Source organism: Rhinoderma darwinii, chromosome 11, assembly GCF_050947455.1.
Source record: "Rhinoderma darwinii isolate aRhiDar2 chromosome 11, aRhiDar2.hap1, whole genome shotgun sequence".
Taxonomy (NCBI): domain Eukaryota; kingdom Metazoa; phylum Chordata; class Amphibia; order Anura; family Rhinodermatidae; genus Rhinoderma; species Rhinoderma darwinii.
Window position 1 is genome coordinate 94,569,179 of NC_134697.1, and position 23,318 is coordinate 94,592,496.

Consider the following 23,318-nt stretch of genomic DNA (forward strand, 5'->3'; position numbering starts at 1 on the left):
GTTATATTCTTGTATATAGGAGTAGTATTATAGTAGTTATATTCTTGTATATACGGGCAGTATTATAGTAGTTATATTCTTGTACATAGGGGGCAGTATTATAGTAGTTATATTCTTGTATATAGGGGCAGTATTATAGTAGTTATATTCTTGTATATAGGGGCAGTATCATAGTAGTTATATTCATGTATATAGGAGCAGTATTATAGTAGTTATATTCTTGTATATAGGGGCAGTATTATAGTAGTTATATTCTTGTACATAGGGGCAGTATTATAGTAGTTATATTCTTGTATATAGGGGGCAGTATTATAGTAGTTATATTCTTGTATATAGGGAGCAGTATTATAGTAGTCATATTCTTATACATAGGAGGCAGTATTATAGTAGTTATATTCTTGTGTATTGGGGACAGTATTATAGTAGTTATATTCTTGTATATAGGGGCAGTATTATAGTAGTTATATTCTTGTATATAGGAGCAGTATTATAGTAGTTATATTATTGTATATAGGGGACAGTATTATAGTAGTTATATTCTTGTATATAGAAGCAGTATTACAGTAGTTATATTCTTATATATAGGAGCAGTATTATAGTAGTTATATTCTTGTATATACGGGGCAGCATTATAGTAGTTATATTCTTGTATATAGGGGCAGTATTATAGTAGTTATATTCTTGTATATAGGGGGCAGTATTATAGTAGTTATATTCTTATACATAGTAGTACATTGTGGTATGAAAGTAGTGCAAAGAGGAGTCGGAAGAACAAATAAAGAACAAGAACAGCAAAAGTTAGAAAGGTCTTATTCACATTTATTGGATCAATAGCGCCAACATATGAACAGAATGGGAGCTGCAGATGACAAAACACTTCTCCCCCAAAGTGCTACCAGTCTCTGGCAATTTTTGAATATCGTACAAATCACTTTTACTGAAAAGCTTAAAATAGAAATTAAATATGGCAAAGCGTATAAATATATATAACATATAAATACATATAAACATTTATACTATAAGAAAAAAATATTACACAACTCTCACTGAAATCAATAGGCATCTACTAATTTCAATGTACCCGGCTGAACACAACGAAGGATTCAGTGGCCAAGTATAAAAACAGTAAATTATATATTCCCTACTCATCTCCCTCCAAAATCAATACATTAGCAAAAAAGGTACCGTAAGTCAACGAGTCCATCGTCTGGTCTGTGATATTCTACTCAGTTGTTTCTTATTGTTTCACAGTCATGTGAAAAAGGAGGCCCAAAGTAAAGTTTTTTGCTTTTTTTTAACATATGTGGACATAACAATATATGATCTTCAAACAGCATATACTTTTTTTTAAAAAATCTAAAGAAAACAATAACAAATAATAATTTTTATTGTACAGGTTATTCTGGCTATGGGGATACCAAATGTATGTATATAATTTGTGATATTTGTACACTATATGGCCAAAAGTATGTGGACACCCCTCCGAATTATTGAGTTCAAGTGTTTTAGCCACACCTTTGCAAACAGGTGCATAAAATGAAGCACACGGCTATGCAATTTCTATAGACAAACATTGCTAGTTGTATGGGTCGTACAGTAGAGCTCCGTGCATGGCCCTGTCATTGGTTGCCACCTTTGCCACTAGTCAGTTTGTTACATTTCTGATCTGCCCCGGTGAACTTTAAGTGCTATTATTATAAAGTGGAAGCATTCAGGAGTAACAACAGCTAAGCCACAAAAGCGGTAGACCACGCAAAATGCACAAAGCGGGGCCGCCGAGGGCTGAAGCCCATGGCACATAAAAATCTCCTATCCTCTTTTACATAACCCACTACAGATTTCTAAACTGCCTCTAGAAGTGACGTCAGCACAAGAACTGTGCATCGTGAGCTTCATGAATGGTTTTCCATGGTCAAGCAGCTGCACACGAGCCTAAGATCACCATGCACAATGCCAAGCGTCGGCTGGAGTGGTGTTAAGCACGTTGCCACTGGAAACAATTTCTCTGTGATGAATCATGTTTCTCTACTCGGCAGTCTGACACGCAAATCTGGGGTTGGCGGATGCAATAACCCTACTTACCGGAATGCTTACTGTAAAATTTGATGGAGGGATAATGGTCTGCGGCTGCCCTTCAGGGTTTGGACTAGGTCCCTTATTTCCAGTGAAGGGAAATCCTAATGCTTCAGCATACCAAGATATTAAGACAATGGTATGCTTCCAAGTTTGTGGCAACAGTTTGGGAAAGGCCCTTTCCAGTTTCAACATGACTATCCCTGTGCACAAATCGAGATCCATAAAGAGGTGGTTGGGTGAGTTTGGTGTGAAGGAGCATTGAGTGGCCGCCACAGAGCCATGTTCTCAACCCCATTGAACACCTATGGGAACAGGAACACGGATTGTGAGCCAGGCTTTCTCTTTCAACACCAGTGCCTGACCTGACAAATGCTCTTTGGGCTGAATAGTCACAAATTTCCACAGACACCCTACAAAATTTTGTGGAAAGTCTTCAAAGAGTGACATTTGTTATAGCCACAAAAAGCGGGCCCAACTCCATATTACCGCCCATAGTTTTGGAATAAAATGTCTAACAAGCTCATACAGATCTGGTGATCCACATACTTGTTTTAAAATGGAGTACACTTTTATATGATTTTTTAACCCCTTGTTACTTTTTATTTCACACATGTTATTGAAGTGGAATAGCGGGATGTTTGGATTCAGAAACCGGAGAAATCAAGCAGCAGGAAGGCAGAAGATAAAAAGACAAAAATACAGGAGCTTAGGTATAGGGGAGGACAGAACATATTAAATGGTGATAGAGAAGAGAGGCTAGCCTGAATTAATATCTACTCTTTTATGTCCAACAAAAAATACTTTACATAGCGTGACCTAACTTTTTCATATGACTGTATCTTAGTCTATTGGGTAAAGATGCCTTTTAATGGGCGCCACTGCTGTGTCTTTGGGTGATATCATCCGGATTTCATCTGTCCTGTTGCTTTGGGCATTGTACTTATGAACTAGAAATATCAGCAATACCAGGATATATACTGTTATATATCCTGGGCATGGGAGTGTTTTGAAGCCGAGCTGCAGGGCATAGAATTTTGGGAGCAGATAAAAAATAACAACACAGTAATAACACATCTGCATCGGTGGCAGCAATCCGTGGAAGCTGTAAAATAGCTCTTGAAGTTCTGTAAATAGTTTGCACCAGTACCGCCATCATTTAATGGACACTCTACGCTCTGAGACAGGTTCTCTTTTGTTAAGTAGAAACTATTCAAGTTCTCAGTTGGTCAAGGAAAAGCTTGAGTGAGATGGTCAATTATGGTTTACAGAATATAACCTACTTAGCACCTGGTCCTCATTGACCACCCTGGGTTCTAATAAACCATCACAATTATCCACCTCAGGTCATTGTCCTTTGTTGAAATTAATTTCGTACCTCCACAAACGTTGGGAAGATCTGACCCCATTTTATTCTATATCTCCCTATCTAGATCAGGCAATGGATGTGATATGAGATATCAAGCACTTTTGTAGACCAGGAGGACTTTTTCTTTGAGGCCTGACATGCCTAATTGACCAGGAGACTTCTACCCATGCATGGTTGGCTTTAAATAGAACTGTGCGGGGTCCATTTGTGATGGCCATTATACAAAACCAGGCGTAGGGTCCTCTTACACGGGCCGAACAAACGGGTGCCAATCAACGAGATAGTTCGTTGATCGTCGCCGTTTGCTCCTTGGGGAAGAGCGATCGTTGCTACGATCGCTCGTTCCCAAACTTTTCTATCATGTCGGCAGCACAACTCCCTGTTTACAGATGTGCTGCCAACAACCATAATATCTCATGTTGCCTTAACGACAAGATCAGACGAGGAACGAGCGTTTGCGTGTTCATTGGCTGATCGTTGCCCTGTTTACACATCTTTTTACCGATAATTGGTCCATTTAAAGGGCCCTTATTCTGTATTTTGCATCGAGGAGTGACTGATAATTGAGCTGCATTTATTCTAGATTACACTTACTCTATTCATTGTGTCGATATGTCAACAGAAACAGCATAAAAATAAAATACCAAAATAAATATAGTAATAAATACAATTAAAAAGACAGTAATAATAAATACCTTCCTCCATGTGAACCTTACAAAAACAAATACATGCTAAATATTTCTTATAACTATTTTGTGGACGAGTGGGTTCTATGTTATACTATAAAATGGTCAATAGTAAATAATTTATCCTTATAGTGGTTTTCCGAGTCTTTGGAAACTGCAGAGGAGTATCTATACGTGTCTGAATGCTCATAAGATGATGCCATTTGCACAATTTTAAAAAGATCGGTGAACCCCTTTAATTTAAAGGGACATGGTCACAAAGCCATACAATACCTACTGCCAGAAGCAGGCTGAAGTCTATGGTTAGACAGTCCTAAATCAGCAAAGGGTTTGCTGGCCTTAAAAGGTACAAGGTACCATGACCCTGAAACACTGAAAGGTATGCTGGCCACAGAGGCCTGAAACACTTTATAGAATTCTCTTAATAGTTGAAACCACAGACATCCTGAAATTTTGAGATGTCGGCTTTACATGAACTCATGGAATACCAAAGAACCTTAAATATTATAACAAAAGGATATGTAATATCCTGAATCCTAAGAGTATACGAAGTCCAAAATCAAAATAAAATCCTGCAACCGGGTGTAAAATACCCTAAAAACTCAGAGGGTCAGTCATCAAGGTTTAGGACAACTATTCGACATGTTACATTCATGACACATGAGACATACAGGACTTCAGATTGTAGACACAAAGTTTTCAGACTTATTAAAAAAAAAAGTGGCAGGGATAGGAGGGATGCATTAAAAAAGAAAAAGAACCAATACTCACCTCCCAAATCCCCGGCGTTCCAGCACCACTGCTCCGATCCTCCCCGCCACAGTTGAATGACAAGGCTGTAGCGTTAATGTGCCCGTATACCCACATGATCGCTGCAGCCAATCACTGGTGTCAGTGGGTATACGGCACAGGATCGCTGAGGCCAGTGATTGGCTTCAGCGATCATGTGAGTATACTGGAACGTCATTGCTGCCAGCCATATTAATAAACAGCGGCGGGGAGGACTGGAGCGGAGGTGCTGGATCTCCCCAGATCTGTGAGGTGAGTATTGTTTTTTTTCAATGCATCCCTCCTACTTGGACAATTTTTTTTAATAACTCGGAAGGAAGCTTTACAACATTGATCCTCAAAAGTGAACATCAATGACAGCTGCTATCAACCTAAGCAGATGCTTGACTTTAGACTTCCGGCAGAATTTTACCGGAGTATAAAGGGGTAAGATCGCCAGGGATGGGGGTTCAAACTGCCAACGCTCAAACACATGGCCAATTTGAATAGCTGCCCGCCATTTGACCCTTGGAAAAGTTTTTAGCCAACTTTGTACCTCGAATATCTGTCTCAGAATTTAACATCTTCTCCGAAGATTTCAACATTGAAGATTCTCCAAAAAGTAACCTCAAAATATTACTTCTCGTCATGAATTTTCATATGTCTTACTAAGTTGGACTTTTTATTAAAAGTCTTTTTGCATTTGGAGCATTCATACAATTTTAGTTGCTTGTCCAGTTCAATGCGAATCTCTTCTCTGTGAATCCGCTGGTGTTTACGCCATCTCGACTTGTCGGTAAATGTTTCTTCACATTTGGAACATGGAATTTTTTTTTGCCCTGTATGAATCTTTCGATGGAAGTCAAAACATGATTTGGATCTAAAGCTTTCTCCACAGTCAGCACAAGTGAACGGCTCCTCACCCGTCTGGGTTTTTTGATGTCGGACCATATTCGACTTAACGGAAAACACTTTGCCGCAGTCGGCGCAGGCAAATGGTTTCTCTCCTGTGTGGACTCTCCGATGTGCAACCAAACTGGACTTGTCATTAAAAGCTTTATCACACTCTAAGCATGAAAACGGCTTTTCCCCAACGTGACGCTTCTGATGGGCTACCAAGCTCACCTTACTAGCAAATACTTTATGACAGTCTGGGCAAGATATTGGGTAATCACCTTCGTGAATCTTCTGGTGGGTCATCAGATCAAACTCACTGGAAAAATATTTCCTACATCTAGAGCAAGAAAATACTCTATTGCCCTTATGTAGTTGTTGATGCAGAAAAAGGCTCACTTTCCGCTTAAAACCTTTATGACATTCATTGCATTTAAAGGGGGTTTCTCCTCTGTGAGCGGCAAGATGCTTATTTAGAGCAGATTTATCGCTAAAATGCTTCTCGCATTCGGAGCAGGCAAATGGTTTCTCCCCCGTATGGATTCTCTTATGGGTTTCCAGATGGGATTTATTTATAAACCGCTTTTTGCAGACGGGGCAGGTATACAACTTCTCACCCGTATGAAGTCTTTGATGTCTAATGCAGCTAACATCATTCAAAAAACACTTTCGGCATTCAGGACAGGAATACAGTTTATGTTTGTGGACTTTTTGATGGGTCAGGAAGGCTTCTTCTGAAGGAAAAAATTCTTTGCATTTCGGACATGAAAACTGGTTTTCAAATTCATGTTTTTTTTGGTGAACCAAGACGTGACTGAGTTGCACAAAGTTTTGACCACAAATGGAACATGAAAATGGCTTTTCTCCTGTATGGATCTTCAGGTGACGGGTGTAGTTGGAGCGCTCCGTAAAAGTCCTCCCACAATCCGAGCATAGAAACGGTTTCTCACCTCTGTGAATTCTTTGGTGGATTCGGAGATGAGAATTATTAAAAAAACTCTTTCCGCACTCAGAACAGAAGTATCGCTTCTCTCCCGTGTGAATTTTCCAATGTCGGTCGAGACGAGATTTACTGATGAAACATTTTCCACAGGATGAACATGAGAAAGGCTTCTCACCCGAGTGTGTTCTCCGGTGTACAACCAAGTGTGCTAAGCGCAAAAACGCTGTGCCACATTCAGAACAATCGTGCTTCTTTCTCTTTTTCGAATTGAATTTATCTGTTCCGGAATTTGAGATGCTACTAATAGATTTGTCATTTTCCAAAGGACCAGTAGATACGCTGGCACTGTGATTTTCAGCTGTTTTTTCGGAAGCAAGACTGTCATTGGGTTGACATTGCATGGTCAAGTTTTGGTCAGCTTCAAGTGCCCCAAAGCAATTATTGTCCTTTCCCAAATTTTGGACTGGAAAATTAAAGGGCCAAAAGAATATATAAATACTAAATACATTTATTATAACAAATGATAAACTGTATCTTTATTAAAATGAGAAAAGCTTAACTAAACTTTTGACATGTCATATTGACATTGTAGAAATTTTGATTGATGGGGGTCCAACCACACACCCCCAACGATCAGTAAAACGAAGCAGCAGAAGCGCTCTGGTGATCGCTGTGCTGCTTCGTTTCTGATCGTCTCTTGTCGGAAAGGGGCTCAATAAAAAGCCTAAGAGCACGCCCACCGGTCACTCGACTTTGCGAGGTAAGTTGATCAGGAATGAAGCAGCACAGCGCTCACCAGAGCGCTTCTGCTTCTTCGTTTTAGTGATCGGTGAGGGTCTCAGTGCTTGGACCCCCACTGATCAAAACTTCTGACATATTACAATGACATGTCAAAAGTTTTTTGAAACTTTAGTTACCCTTTAAAACTAATGGACATAATAAAACATGGTTGAAGCCCCTTTCTGAATCAGATGCTATGTAAATAGAGATTTCCTTAATCATCTCCTTATTCACATATGTGTAGATCTCAAACAGACCGGGATTTCAATCTACTCAAAATCTTCATTCTAGGGCTGGGCGATTAATTATCTTAATCCGATTAATTTGCACTTTCAATGCGCCACAATTCTGATTCTTCACAAATCGGAAATACTAATTAAACCCCCGCTCCTACGGCAGTGGCTTCTAATCCGCTGCCGTCACCACTGCCCTCTGTACTGTCGCTGCCAATAAATTACTTATGGATGTGACTGTCGGTGCCCAAGAGCAAAGAGTTCCCAGCTGGTGTGCGGTAATACTGACTGTTCCTAAGTTTACACAGTATACAGAGAGCAGGTATTCCCTACCACTGGGCAGTAGTATTATACGTCACAGCTATTAAGTGACTGTGTGTGACGTACAATACTACTACCCCTCGGCCCCAGCTTTTCTGCGCTGTGTATACAGTGCACACCTAGGTCTGCATTTACTGAACACCAGCTGCCTCTGTTTACCCTTGGGTGCCAACAGTCACATCCTTAAGCAATTGATTGGCGGCGGCGGCAGAGAGGACAGTGGCGGCGGCAGTACGGAGGACAGTTGTAGGTAGTGTGTGTGTGTATGTGGTAAATGATAAGATGTAGGTTTGACTATATGTGGTGAGTATGTGCGCATGTAGTAGTGAGAATGAGTTTGTGTTGGTACATGTAGGCATACCTGCAGGTACTTAGATTGCCTATGTGTATGCGTTCAAGTGTGTACATAGTAAGTGTGAATGCAGCATGAGCGTGAATATGTGTGTAGTGAGCGAGCGTATGCCGTGTGTGCATGAAATGTATGAAGGGGAGCATGAACTGTTAAGGTGCAGTCATACGCGGCAGATTTTGTTGCAGGAATTTCCACGACTAAAAATCAGTTCCATTCATCCCATTCAGATGAATGCAAATTACTTTCACATGGGCCAATTATTGGGAAAACGACCGTTCACAGAACACTCGTTCACGATCATTGCTCTGTGTAATCAGGGAAAAGATCAGCCGATGAACGAGCAAACGCTCATTCATCGGCTGATTGTATCGATTATGCAGCCGAAAATATTATCGTTGTCGGCAGCACATCCCTCTGTGTGAACCGGGAGACGCGCTGCCGACATGATAGAAATGTACGGGGATGAGCGATTATAGTAAGGAGCGCTCGTCCCCATACATAGCTCCTTGTGAAAAGAGCAATCAAGCGCCGATCAACGAGAAGTCTCGTTGATCGGCGCTCGTTTACACAACCCAGTCAGGCCGTGCATGCGGACCCTAACCTACCTTAAATCATTAATGTATTTTTCGCTATACTACATCACACATATTACCCAGAATACAGGTAATAACAGTGCAAGGACTCCTACACCTGTAAACATCCCCGATAATTTCAGTTAGGGTACTGCAGAATTGCTGTATTTTTGGATGTCACCACCTATATATGCGAGATGTCGGCATCCTCCATGGAGCATCTTGGGCACACTGCAGAGGACCTAATCCTTGTTTTACACATAAAACCTGGGGTGTAATATAAGCTATGCCGAATAAAGAATTGTGCCACCTGTAAGAGGGGTTAGTGATATATATATATATATATAAGTTGTGCATACACTCTACCACTCTTCTTCTGAAATTATACCCTTGTCATTTTCCCATTTAATTTTACTCGTAAATAATATCCTGTTATTAATAGTCTCATTTAATCTATTATACAATAGTGAAATAATTTCCCCTTACCTTTCCATCTACTCAATAAGTTCACTAACTCGTGATTTTCCACTTTGCACTTATGAGTATTTTTAACATGTCTGGAAACATCTTGAATCTGAAAATGTGCAATTTTTACATTATATCTTTTAGAAAGTGGAAAGGGGTCCTCCCAGAATAGTGATAGGTGATAAGTGCCTGATCACTGGGGGCCCAACTGATGGGACCCCACCAATCGTTAGAATGCCCCCCCCCCCCATTCCTCCTTACTGCAAGACCGCAGTGAGGAGAACTTTGAATTGAGCAGCGTACGAGCACGCGCAGCTCCATTCAAAGTCCATGGGACTGACGGAAAGAGAATGAGAACAAGGAAGAAAACAATAAGAAAGAGACGGATGCGAAAGAAAAAACGGAAGGAGAAAAAAAGAAGCTGAAAAAGAACACAGAAAGGGAATGAAAACGAGGAGAAAGAGACGGAGGAGAAAGAGACGGAGAACAAAGAGACGGAGAACAAAGAGACGGAGAACAAAGAGACGGAGAACAAAGAGACGGAGAACAAAGAGACGGAGAACAAAGAGACGGAGAACAAAGAGACGGAGAACAAAGAGACGGAGAACAAAGAGACGGAGAACAAAGAGAAAGAGACGGAGAACAAAGAGAAAGAGACGGAGAACGAGACGGAGAACGAGGAGAAAGAGACGGAGAACGTGGAGAAAGAGACGGAGAACGAGGAGAAAGAGACGGAGAAAGAGGAGAAAGAGACGAAGAAAGAGGAGAAAGAGACGAAGAAAGAGGAGAAAGAGACGAAGAAAGAGGAGAAAGAGACGGAGAACGAGGAGAAAGAGACGGAGAACGAGGAGAAAGAGACGGAGAACGAGGAGAAAGAGACGGAGAACGAGGAGAACGAGACGGAGAAAGAGACGGAGAAAGAGACGGAGAAAGAGACGGAGAAAGAGACGGAGAAAGAGACGGAGAAAGAGACGGAGAAAGAGACGGAGAAAGAGACGGAGAAAGAGACGGAGAAAGAGACGGAGAAAGAGGCGAAAGACGGAGAACAAGGAGAAAGACGGAGAACAAGGAGAAAGAGACGGAGAACAAGGAGAAAGAGACGGAGAACAAGGAGAAAGAGAATGAGAACGAAGAGAAAGAGACGGAGAACAAGGAGAAAGAGAATGAGAACGAGGAGAAAGAGACGGAGAACGAGGAGAAAGACGGAGAACAAGGAGAGAAGGAGAAAGAGACAGAGAAAGAGACTGAGTACAAGGATAAACAGAGAACAAGGAGAGACGGAAAACAAGGAGAAAGACAGAAAAGTCCACGGGACTGACTGTTTTCCTCCTTGTTCTCCTCTTCCAATGAGGGAAGAAGGATTAGAAGAAGAAAAAGAAGAGACAGAACACAGAAAGTGAAAAGAAAGACGGAAAACAAGAAGAAAGAGACGAAGAACAGGAAACGAGGAAAAGAATGTGAGAATTAGAATAAGAACAAGGAAATTAGAAACATGAAACGGAGAACAAGGAGAATGGTAAAAGGCAGAAGGATAAAAGAGCAGAAAAGTGAAACTAAGAAGAACAAGACTAAAAAGTAGAAGAAATATGAGGTTGATAAGAAGAATCATACTGGAGGAAGCAGAAGAAAGAACAAGAAGGAGGATAAGAAAATAGAAGGAGAAAGAAAAATATAAAAAGTAAGAAAACTAAGGAGGATAAAGAAAATAATACAGGGACAAAAAAAAAAAAGAGAGAGAAGACGGAGAATTAGATCAGACGGAAACAAATGAGAAGGATACAAAGAAGAAAAAGCAAAAGAAAATGAATAATAGAAATCAGAAGGAAAATGAGAAGATAAAAAAGGAAGATAATGAGGAGGTAAAAGAGGAAAAAAGAATTAAAAAAATAAATAAAATAAAAACAAACTCACTTTTCTCATGTGCTTCTTCATGTGCTTGCCCTTGTAGAATGTCCATCTGATTTGTGTCCTACCCAAGATAAAATGATACACACGTTGTAAAGGAGGAAACCTCCAGACACCTCCCTTGGTATTACTATATAATGTCCCAGCATTCCTGGCAGCGCTCACCTCTCGAGTCAGCAGCTCAATGATCTTGTTGGTCAGTTCTCGGATCTTCTGATCAGTATTTTTGGCATCTAGAAGTACCGGAGGTGAAGGCACTGTGATGGTGTTTTGTATCCTGTGGCATTCTCCGGATACATGGTGGCCATTGCTAGGTGTACCACAGTCGATTGACTTCTTTAGTGGACCATAAATCTATATGATAAAACAACTATTACCAGGAGAGTCACTACAACTTCATTGTGATGTTATAATTTTGAGAATCCCTCACCTCTCCAGTCAGCAGGGAGATGATCTCCAGGGCGATATTTAAGATCTTTTCTGTCATGTGATCCCTGTCATTCTCCATTCCGAACTATCCGGGGATAAGACCAGTTCTTGTCTGAAGAGAATCAGCTCCAGTGTGTCCCTTGCAAATAGAAAAGTCATAACAATGGCATGAAAGGGGTTTTCAAATAATCATTATTTATCACCTATCCACAGGAGATGTGATAAATATCTGTTCGGTTGGGGTCTGATCGCTGGGACCCCCACCGAACACGAGCTTACCGTGCCGTTCTTGGGAGCCCCATAGGAATGGGGCGGTAGTGCGCATGCTCCTTCACCACTCCATCCATTTTTATGGGGCTGCCGAGCACTATCTTTGGCCGCCCCAGAAAAGAATAATGCGGTGGCCGATCATGCGTGATCGTTCTTGTGATTGATGGGGGTTCCAGTGGTCGGACCTCCACCGATCAGATATTAATCACCTATCCTGTGGAAAGGTGATAAATATTGATTATGGGAAAAAAAAAAACTTTAAATGGCAACTTCAAAATAATAAATAAAACCAACATTCAGAAGACGTTCCCAATCAAGGCCTTTGGTAAGTGGCTAAGCGTAAAACATCCAAACCGAAATATGTGAATTTATTGTTTACTAGCAAAGCAGCCGTTGTGTAAAAAAAATACAATGGGCTATAGAAAAGTTTGCCCCCTAATATGCCACCACTCTGCCACCTGCATCATACCAACGTCCCCTGTATGCCATCACTGTCCCCAGTGTGTCACCACTCTATCCCCTGGGTATGCAATCACGGTATCCTGTATGCCATCGCTGTCCCCCGGGTATGCCACCACTCTGTCCCCTGTATGCTATCACTGTCCCCCGGGTATGCCACCACTCTGTCCTCTGGGCATGCCACCACTCTGACCCCTGTATGCCATCGCTGTCCCCCGGGTATGCCACCACTCTGTCCCCTGTATGCTATCACTGTCCCCCGGGTATGCCACCACTCTGTCCTCTGGGCATGCCACCACTCTGACCCCTGTATGCCATCGCTGTCCCCCGGGTATGCCACCACTCTGACCCCTGTATGCTATCACTGTCCCCTGTGTGCGACCATTCTGTCCTCTGGGCATGCCACCACTCTATTGCCTGTGTGCCACCACTCTACCCCCTGTAGGCCCATTGTGCAAGAAAATACAATGGGCTCTTGAAAACTCTGGTTGGTCAGTTCTTTCGTTTTTCATGAAACATTAAAATAAAAAACGTGGAAGCATGTGCAGGATGATAACCCTCCCGAGGCAGGAGACGTGGACCCCTTCCGCGTGTAGCTTCATACTTTTAAAATTTTTAATGGTTTTAGAATTTTTTTGCTCCCCCCCATAACTATTATACCGACTATATCCACACACTGACCTCCAGATAGTGATGGACCCCCCTACTCTATACCCTTCTAATGGCGCAACGTAACCCGCTCTACACCCACGCTGGGAGAGTCCACTACATAATATGCCTCGTCCTGTAGCGCAGGAGTAGAGGGGGAGGAGGGTTATGGAGCAGCGGATTCTCCCAGCGTGGTTGGAGTGCGGGTTGCGTTGCGCCAGTAGTAGGGTGTTGTGTAGTGGACTCTCCCAGCGTGGTTGGAGTGCGGGTTGCGTTGCGCCAGTAGTAGGGTGTTGTGTAGTGGACTCTCCCAGCGTGGTTGGAGTGCGGGTTGCGTTGCGCCAGTAGTAGGGTGTTGTGTAGTGGACTCTCCCAGCGTGGTTGGAGTGCGGGTTGCCTTGCACCTCCTTCTTTAAAAAGTGAGTCGTTGGGGACGCGGCATTACATAATTCACACATTTGGCTAAGAGTGCCGCATGTATGTCACGCAACAACATTTTCATCGTGTCTGTCGATTAAGGCCTCACAGCGTGTAGCGTTTTGTCGAGCTCCGAGAGCTCTAACATCTCCATTATTGCGGCATTGTTTATAGAAGTAAAGTAACGTGGTCGTCTGCCGTGCGTTCGCCCTCCCCCACACACATCACGTGACCTTGGGCTTTCGGTTACCAGGGTTACATGACGACCATTGGCTGACTGATTAGGAATAATGGTGGAATCCTTCGCTGTGTGTGTATGTACTTGTATTACATTGCTGCCTGTCTCTAGGTGATGTCATGCCCATAGCAACCAATCACAGCTCAGCTTTCATTTTTATTGAACTGCTGTGGTAAAATGAAAGATGTGCTGTGATTGGTTGTTATGGGCAACAAACAGGTTTTCTTTTAGACAGTTTGGATAAATCTCCTCGCTAAGGCCTCATGCCCACGACCGTAGATTTCATCATCCGTGAATACGGATCCGTATTTGTAAACCATCCGCATATACGGAACGGCCGCGTAACAAAACGCCCAGTCGGAAAAAAAATCGCAGCTTTTCCCATTGAATTAAATGGGCAGATGTATGGAGGCGTTCATCTTCTGTATTTTCAGCCATTTTTCAGGGCATTTACGGCCCAAAAACGGCTAAAAATAAGCCGTGTGGACATATACTTACACTCCACATTTATTAAGGGAGCCTGTCAGCAGCGTTGTCACCACTAAACCCACAGCACCCGACCTGAAAAAACGGCTCCGTATTTTCAGACGTTTTTGCTAGGCATGTGAACATAGCCTTAGCACTATGTACAGTATGTCGGCTTCAACCTGCTACTAATTGGCTGAACTAGTTACATCATGTGACGCTGCAACCAATCAGAGAAGAAGTGAGTCGGCAACACAGCTTGCCTTTTAGTGCATGTTCACACTGCACTCATAAAAAACGGCGTGTAAAAGTGTAAATTACGATAGCGTTTCTTGTGAAGCGCTTTATAAAATACAGGTGTTTTTGATGCGTTTTGTGCTCATTTTCGCGCGTTTTTTGGTATGCAATTAGGACGCCCTGCGTAAAATGTGCCAAAATACACGTCAAATACTCACTGTGTGAACAGAGCCTTATATATTAGTATAAGATGATAAAGAATGGACAGATTTAGTACATGGTAATCTATGTGCATCTATTCCTGGGTTACCATTAATTCAATCTCGCCTTAAAGCGTAGCTCCACTTATAAAGCTCTTGGACTCTCCCGCTAGAAGTTGAAACCTGACGGAGGGAAACGCTGCCCATGGACTGGATATTGCAAAGACTTGGACGCCAAATACGCTCTGATTATTCTCAGGCCTGATTCACAGCACATTTATGCCCTACGTTTATCGTGTCTACGGCGGAAAATCTCACGACGCACGTGATAAACGTGTCCTTAGGGCTCCATTAGCCCGACTGAGACCGAAAGAGTGTCCTTTTGGCCTCCATCGGGCTGGCATACGTCGGTATAACTTTATTTTTTTGTAGGATGGAATAACGTAGCATACTAAGCTAATCCATCCTGAGGGATCCCGCGAAAAAAGTATACCGTGTCGTATACGTTTTTTTTTTCATGGAAGCCTATGTGTGACGGATGCCACTGTATGGCATTTGTCACATGTATATGTTAAATGTATACCCCGTGGAGCTTCCCGAGTGCCGGAGTTCCCGGGAAGAGCATTAAGTGGTGCTTGGTCCGGGGATTCCAGGGATGGAGAAGCCCATAACATCACTGTCCATGTATGGCTGAGGATTCCGGCATCTCAAAGCTCCTAACGTCATTGTCCATATATGGACAGTGACATCAAGGGCTTTCTGAAGACAGGAGTCCCCAGCCAGAGAGCTGGCTAGGACTCCATAGTTGAAAACCCTGATACCCCTGCCTATATATGGACAGTGACGCTAGGGGCTTTCCAGGCACAGCGTTTCAGGTAGCACTGTGTCTGGGGAGTTCGGTCCACGTAGTTCACTGAATGGCTATATTGTGGGATACGTTGCTACCTTCCGTTGAATGTATGATTCGGGACTCCTCCCGACATATACCTGCGACGGAGGGGATAAAACACAGTGTGAATCAGGCCTATGAAATCTCTGACAAGCTCCCAAAGGGTTAACTTGTACCAGACAGATATCAGTGTATTGATCAGGGTCTTTGTACAATATATTAATCACCTTATAGTGCCACATAAACTGTCCACACACAGGATAAAAGTCAGTCGAAATGGCAGATTTTGATAATTTTCATCACTTGATGGTCGTTCGTGATGGCCGACTGCAAAAATGTTATTATAAAAGAGTATCCGGCACACCAATTTTTGAAACAAAAGGTCTTTTTATTTTGTTTTTAATGCCAGTGGCAGAGTGCAACGTTTCGGTCAAAAGCGACGTTCATCAGGCACTGAGACATGCTGGAAACTGCATAGACGAGTGCTAGTGGTGCTGATTGCGGCTGGCCGCTGTATCATGGCGCCATCTATACAGTTTTCCAGCACGGCTCAGTGCCTGATGAAGGTCGCTTTTGACCGAAACGTCGCACTCTGCCACTGGCATTAAAAACAAAAACAAAATAAAAAATACCTTCGGTTTCAAAAATTGGTGTGCCGGAAACTCTTTTATACTCATCTTCGGGTTGGGCCCCTATCCGTGCAAAACCCCATCCTTCCACATATCTGGTGCTGTCTGAACCTATATGCAAAAATGTGATGTCAGGCAGGATTAATAGGAGTACAAATATGGCAGACCTGGGGGCCTTCATTAGGCCCTCAGGCTGCCATGCCAACCATCGGCACTCCGCGATCTCGTCACGGGGGAGTGATGGGCTGTCGTAGAGTGTCACTCCCCCTTCTAACGCCTTAGATGCCAAGGTCGCTGTTGACCGCAGTATCTAACGAGTTGAACTAGCGGGATCCCGCTCGTTACAGCGCAGTGTATGCCCCTGAGCCCACTCCATACTTACCCCTAACCGTCTAACGTGAGTATACGTCGGGAAGGAGTTACTCACCTATACTTTTTGTTTGCTTACACGCGGGCAGAATGTGACCTTGGCAGCCAATCAGTGGCTCGCATGAACATTCAATGAAGGGCATCATGATGCCAGGAATATGACAGGTCACTGCTGAGGCCTCTGATTGGCTGCAGCGGTCACATGCTTCTTGCAAGTAAGCAAACACCGGGAGGACGGTCAGCGCTGGATCGCCGGGGGAAAGAACAGGCGAGCGATGATTTTTTTTCTCTTTGCAGCCGTTCCAAAATAAACGTAACCGATAATCCCTGTAAACTATGGTGTCTAATTTAACCCTGATCAACACAGCAGTGTCCGTACAGATGTGCCAGCCATGTATTAATGCCCATACAGCGGTGCCAGCCATATATTAATGCCCATACAGCAGTGCCAGCCATGTATTAATGCCCATACAGCAGTGCCAGCCATGTATTAATGCCCATACAGCAGTGCCAGCCATATATTAATGCCCATACAAAGGTGCCAGCCAAGTATTAATGCCCATACAGCAGTGCCAGCCATGTATTAATGCCCATACAGCAGTGCCAGCCATATATTAATGCCCATACAGCGGTGCCAGCCACGTATTAATGCCCATACAGCGGTGCCAGCCACGTATTAATGCCCATACAGCGGTGCCAGCCACGTATTAATGCCCATACAGCGGTGCCAGCCACGTATTAATGCCCATACAGCGGTGCCAGCCACGTATTAATGTCCATACAGCGGTGCCAGCCACGTATTAATGCCCATACAGCAGTGCCAGCCACGTATTAATGCCCATACAGCAGTGCCAGCCACGTATTAATGTCCATACAGCGGTGCCAGCCACGTATTAATGCCCATACAGCTGTGCCAGCCACGTATTAATGCCCATACAGCGGTGCCAGCCACGTATTAATGCCCATACAGCGGTGCCAGCCACGTATTAATGCCCATACAGCGGTGCCAGCCACGTATTAATGTCCATACAGCGGTGCCAGCCACGTATTAATGCCCATACAGCAGTGCCAGCCACGTATTAATGCCCATACAGCAGTGCCAGCCACGTATTAATGCTCATACAGCGGTGCCAGCCACGTATTAATGCCATACAGCCGTGCCAGCCACGTATTAATGCCCATACAGCGGTGCCAGCCACGTATTAATGCCCATACAGCAGTGCCAGCCACATATTAATGCTCATACAGCAGTGCCAGCCACGTATTAATGTCCATACAGCGGTGCCAGCCACGTATTAATAAGAATACAGCAGTGCCAGCCACGTATTAATGTCCATACAGCGGTGCCAGCCACGTATTAATGTCCATACAGCAGTGCCAGCCACGTATTAATGCCCATATAGCGGTGCCGGCCATGTATTAATGCTCATACAGCAGTGCCAGCCACGTATTAATGTCCATACAGCGGTGCCAGCCATGTATTAATGCCCATACAGCAGTGCCAGCCACATATTAATGCTCATACAGCAGTGCCAGCCACATATTAATGTCCATACAGCGGTGCCAGCCACGTATTAATAAGCATACAGCGGTGCCAGCCACGTATTAATGCCCATACAGCAGTGCCAGCCACGTATTAATGCCCATACAGCAGTGCCAGCCACGTATTAATGCCCATACAGCGGTGCCAGCCACGTATTAATGCTCATACAGCAGTGCCAGCCACGTATTAATGTACATACAGCGGTGCCAGCCACGTATTAATGCCCATATAGCGGTGCCAGCCATGTATTAATGCTCATACAGCAGTGCCAGCCATGTATTAATGCCCATACAGCAGTGCCAGCCATGTATTAATGCCCATACAGCGGTGCCAGCCACGTATTAATGTCCATACAGCGGTGCCAGCCACGTATTAATAAGAATACAGCGGTGCCAGCCACGTATTAATGCCCATACAGCAGTGCCAGCCACGTATTAATGCCCATACAGCGGTGCCAGCCATGTATTAATGCCCATACAGCGGTGCCAGCCACATATTAATGCCCATACAGCAGTGCCAGCCACGTATTAATGCCCATACAGCAGTGCCAGCCATGTATTAATGCCCATACAGCAGTGCCAGCCACGTATTAATGTACATACAGCAGTGTCAGCCATATATTAATGCCCATACAAAGGTGCCAGCCAAGTATTAATGCCCATACAGCGGTGCCAGCCACGTATTAATGCCCATACAGCGGTGCCAGCCACGTATTAATGCCCATACAGCAGTGCCAGCCACGTATTAATGTACATACAGCGGTGCCAGCCACGTATTAATGCCCATATAGCGGTGCCAGCCACGTATTAATGTACATACAGCAGTGCCAGCCATGTATTAATGCCCATACAGCGGTGCCAGCCACGTATTAATGCCCATACAGCAGTGCCAGCCACGTATTAATGCCCATACAGCAGTGCCAGCCATGTATTAATGCCCATACAGCAGTGCCAGCCATGTATTAATGCCCATACAGCGGTGCCAGCCACGTATTAATGTCCATACAGCAGTGCCAGCCATGTATTAATGCCCATACAGCGGTGCCAGCCACGTATTAATAAGAATACAGCGGTGCCAGCCACGTATTAATGCCCATACAGCAGTGCCAGCCACGTATTAATGCCCATACAGCGGTGCCAGCCATGTATTAATGCCCATACAGCGGTGCCAGCCACATATTAATGCCCATACAGCAGTGCCAGCCATGTATTAATGCCCATACAGCAGTGCCAGCCACGTATTAATGCCCATACAGCGGTGCCAGCCATGTATTAATGCCCATACAGCGGTGCCAGCCACATATTAATGCCCATACAGCAGTGCCAGCCACGTATTAATGCCCATACAGCAGTGCCAGCCACGTATTAATGCCCATACAGCAGTGCCAGCCATGTATTAATGCCCATACAGCAGTGCCAGCCATGTATTAATGACCATACAGCAGTGCCAGCCATGTATTAATGACCATACAGCAGTGCCAGCCATGTATTAATGCCCATACAGCAGTGCCAGCCATGTATTAATGCCCATACAGCGGTGCCAGCCACGTATTAATGCCCATACAGCAGTGCCAGCCATGTATTAATGCCCCTACAGCGATGCCAGCCATGTATTAATGCCCCTACAGCGATGCCAGCCATGTATTAATGCCCATTGAGTAGTGCCACCTGTGTGTACTGACATAAATACAGCAGTTATATATGGATGGACTTTGTACCACATTAGAGGTCATGTTTGCTCTACACATGGATTATAGATGGAGCACAGATGTATATAAAGTCTCCGGCTCCCGCCCTGTAATGTGCATATTATATACCCTGCTGACACCTCCGACACACCACGTACCCCGCCCCCCGAGGACCCCACCGACCTGCACACACTTAGCCGTTTACAGCTGGGCAATACGTCACTTCCGGTTCATGGCAGCGGCCCCGCCCATACTTTCCGGCTTGCGTTCCAGCGTCTCCATGCTTTCTCTTCTCTTCACGTCAGCTTCCGGTTTCTTTAAATTTTCCTTTTTGACAATATATTTCACACCTGTTCCCGCAATGCAACGCGTTTGTCTTTGCTTCTGTACGGTGGGGCGGTGGTCAACGTGACAGGCACACCAGGACCTGCCATAGCAGACACAGTGACCGAATCACATTGTCAGCCGCAGCGTCCCCTTTAAGGGGTTGATTGGCTCCCAACAGTGACAGCAAGGGTATGTTCACACGGCCTATTTTCGGTCGTTTTTCGAAAAACGGCCGAAAAATCGGAAGCTGTTCCGACGGAGCGTTAATCGCGGCGTTTTTTTACGCGTAAAAAGACGGCCGCGAAAAAGAAGTGCAGGACACTACTTTTGGAGCCGTTTTCTGATAGACTAGTGAAAAAATCTCCAAAAACGGCCGCGAAAATCGCAAGTGGCACAAAAAACGTCTGAAAATCAGGAGCTGTTTTCCCTTGAAAACAGCTCCGTATTTTCAGACGTTTTTGACTCTGCGTGTGAACATAGCCCAACAGTGCCCTCAGGGTATGTTCACATGCAAACTCAAAAACGTCTCACAGCTCCTGATTTTCAGAAGTTTTTTGTGCCACTCGCGTATATCGCAGCGTTTTTTACAGCCGTTTTTGGAGCTGTTTTCAATAGAGTCTATGTGAAAATGGCTCCAAAAACGTCCCAAGAAGTGTCCTGCCCTTCATTTTACGCGCCGTATTTTGACAGCGACACGTAATATGACAGGTCGTCTGCACAGAACATCGTAAGACCCATTGCAAGTAATGGGCAGATGTTTGCCGACGTATTAGGGGCGTTTTTTCAGGCGTAATTCAAGGTGTAACACGCCTCCATTACGTCTGAAAAGAGGTCGTGTGCACATACCCTTACAGTGACAGCTTCAGTGCCTCCATAACAATAACTACCACAGTAACCCCATCACAGTGACCATACCACCCAACCGTCCTGGTTTTTGGGCAGTGTCCCGCTGTCCCAGGCGGCCGGTGGTATGTCCCCGTGTCAACTATATCTGCTTCCTCAGGACGCAGATACAGTTGAACCCAATGCTGAAGCAGGCAACCATCAGTTCCCAGCTTCAGGATTAGTACAGAGGACTTCCCGGGCACTAAGGGCAGCTTTGGGGGACATTATACTGCATGGGGCAGCTTAGGCTGGGTTCACACGACCTATTTTCAGACGTAAACGAGGCGTATTATGCCTCGTTTTACGTCTGAAAATAGGGCTACAATACGTCGGCAAACATCTGCCCATTCATTTGAATGGGTTTGCCGACGTATTGTGCAGACGACCTGTCAAACGACGACGCATAAAAATACAGCCTCGTCAAAAGAAGTGCGGGACACTTCTATACATTATATGCAGGACACTTCTATACATTATATGCGGGACACTTATATACATTATATGCGGGACACTTATATACATGATATGCGGGACACTTATATACATTATATGCGGGACACTTATATACATTATATACGGGACACTTCTATACATTATATGCGGGACGCTTCTATACATTATATGCGGGACGCTTCTATACATTATATGCGGGACGCTTCTATACATTATATGCGGGACGCTTATATACATTATATGCGGGACGCTTATATACATCATATGCGGGACACTTCTATACATTATATGCGGGACACTTATATACATTATATGCATGACACTTATATACATTATATGCGGGACACTTATATACATTATATGCGGGACACTTCTATACATTATATGCGGGACACTTCTATACATTATATGCGGGACACTTCTATACATTATATGCGGGACACTTCTATACATTACATGCGGGACACTTCTATACATTACATGCGGGACACTTCTATACATTATATGCGGGACACTTATATACATTACATGCGGGACACTTATATACATTACATGCGGGACACTTGTATACATTATATACATACCCGAAGGGATAATCCAGAGGCGTAGCTAGGTTCTCTAGCACCTGGGGCAAAGATTCAGTATGGCGCCCCCCCCCCCAAACTCTTTCCCGACATCTCCTTCCCCCTCGCCGTGTTTGTTTTCTCTACCAGTCGGCGTGTCATTTCTTTTTATGTAACGCGAGCATAAAAACATTTGTACATTTTACAAGCAATATGGTTCTATACACCACACAAGAACCAAGCTCAGTACATAAATACAGCCCCAGAAGCAAGCTCACTACATATATACAACACCAGAACAAATACAGCTCAATTTAGTGCAACCCCTGCCATATAGGTGTGTACGGCGTAAAACTACAGCTCCCAGCATGGCCCGAACAATGAGAAGGATATGCTGGGAGATGCTGTTTCACAAAAAATAAATCCTATCATAATCATCTCGCTGCAGATCATACAGTGACTACAGTGCTGATTAGAGGCAGAATAAACATTTACATTAAGTGACTCACCGGTGACGTCTCAGATTCTAGTTCTTTTTCTCCATCCGGTCCAGACCTCTATGATGACTTCTCCTGGTCACAGACCATTTCTGCAGTTTGCCGCTCACATGTCTTCAGCTTCTCACTTTACCAACATTTCTGCACCTATAAATAAATATAAAGTTATCATTATACCACACTACGCCCCTAAATATAATAGCGCCATACACTGCACCTCTAATTATAATAGCACCATACACCGTGTCCCACACACACACTGTGCCCCCTGTAGATAGTGCCTGCCATAGAGCCCCCTGTAGATAGTGCCTGTCATAGAGCCCCTGTAGATAGTGCCCCCATATAGCCCACCCCTGTATATAGCCCCCCTGTAGATATAGCCTATCCCTGTATATAGTGCTCTACATATAGTCCATCCCTGTATATAGTGCTCCACAGATAGCCCAACCATGTATGTAGCCCCCCTGTAGATATAGCCCACCCCTGTATATAGTGCTCCACATATAGTCCACACCTGTATATAGTGTTTCACAGATAGCCCACCCCTGTATATAGCCCCCTTGTACATATAGTCCACCCCTGTATATAGTGCTCCACTAGATTATACAGGGGTGGGCTATCTGTGGAGCACTATATACAGGGGTGGACTATATATACAGGGGGCTATATACAGGGGTGGGCTTTCTGTGGAGCACTATAGGGGGAACTATTTGTGGGATACTATATACAGGGGTGGGCTATATCTACAGGGG

At 44.1% G+C, this 23,318-nt stretch overlaps 1 protein-coding gene across 4 annotated transcripts; it reads right to left on the reverse strand.

The window, feature by feature from the left end:
- Positions 1–812: 812 nt before the first annotated feature.
- LOC142663413 (uncharacterized) lies at positions 813–20,095 on the reverse strand. 4 transcript variants are annotated; one of them, XM_075842033.1, is made up of 5 exons: positions 20,025–20,095; positions 11,792–11,929; positions 11,527–11,715; positions 11,368–11,425; positions 813–7,196 (listed from the first exon to the last, which is right to left on the reverse strand). In XM_075842033.1, exons 2-5 carry the CDS (start codon positions 11,867–11,869, stop codon positions 5,533–5,535), a joined length of 1,989 nt encoding a protein of 662 aa, XP_075698148.1. In that variant the 5' UTR covers positions 11,870–11,929; positions 20,025–20,095; the 3' UTR covers positions 813–5,532. The 4 variants fall into 4 exon arrangements, with proteins under 4 accessions (XP_075698148.1, XP_075698149.1, XP_075698147.1 ...); XM_075842034.1 differs by lacking the exon at positions 20,025–20,095 and adding an exon at positions 13,835–14,168 and having other exon boundaries at positions 11,527–11,697; XM_075842032.1 differs by lacking the exon at positions 20,025–20,095 and adding an exon at positions 13,835–14,167.
- Positions 20,096–23,318: the final 3,223 nt, after the last annotated feature.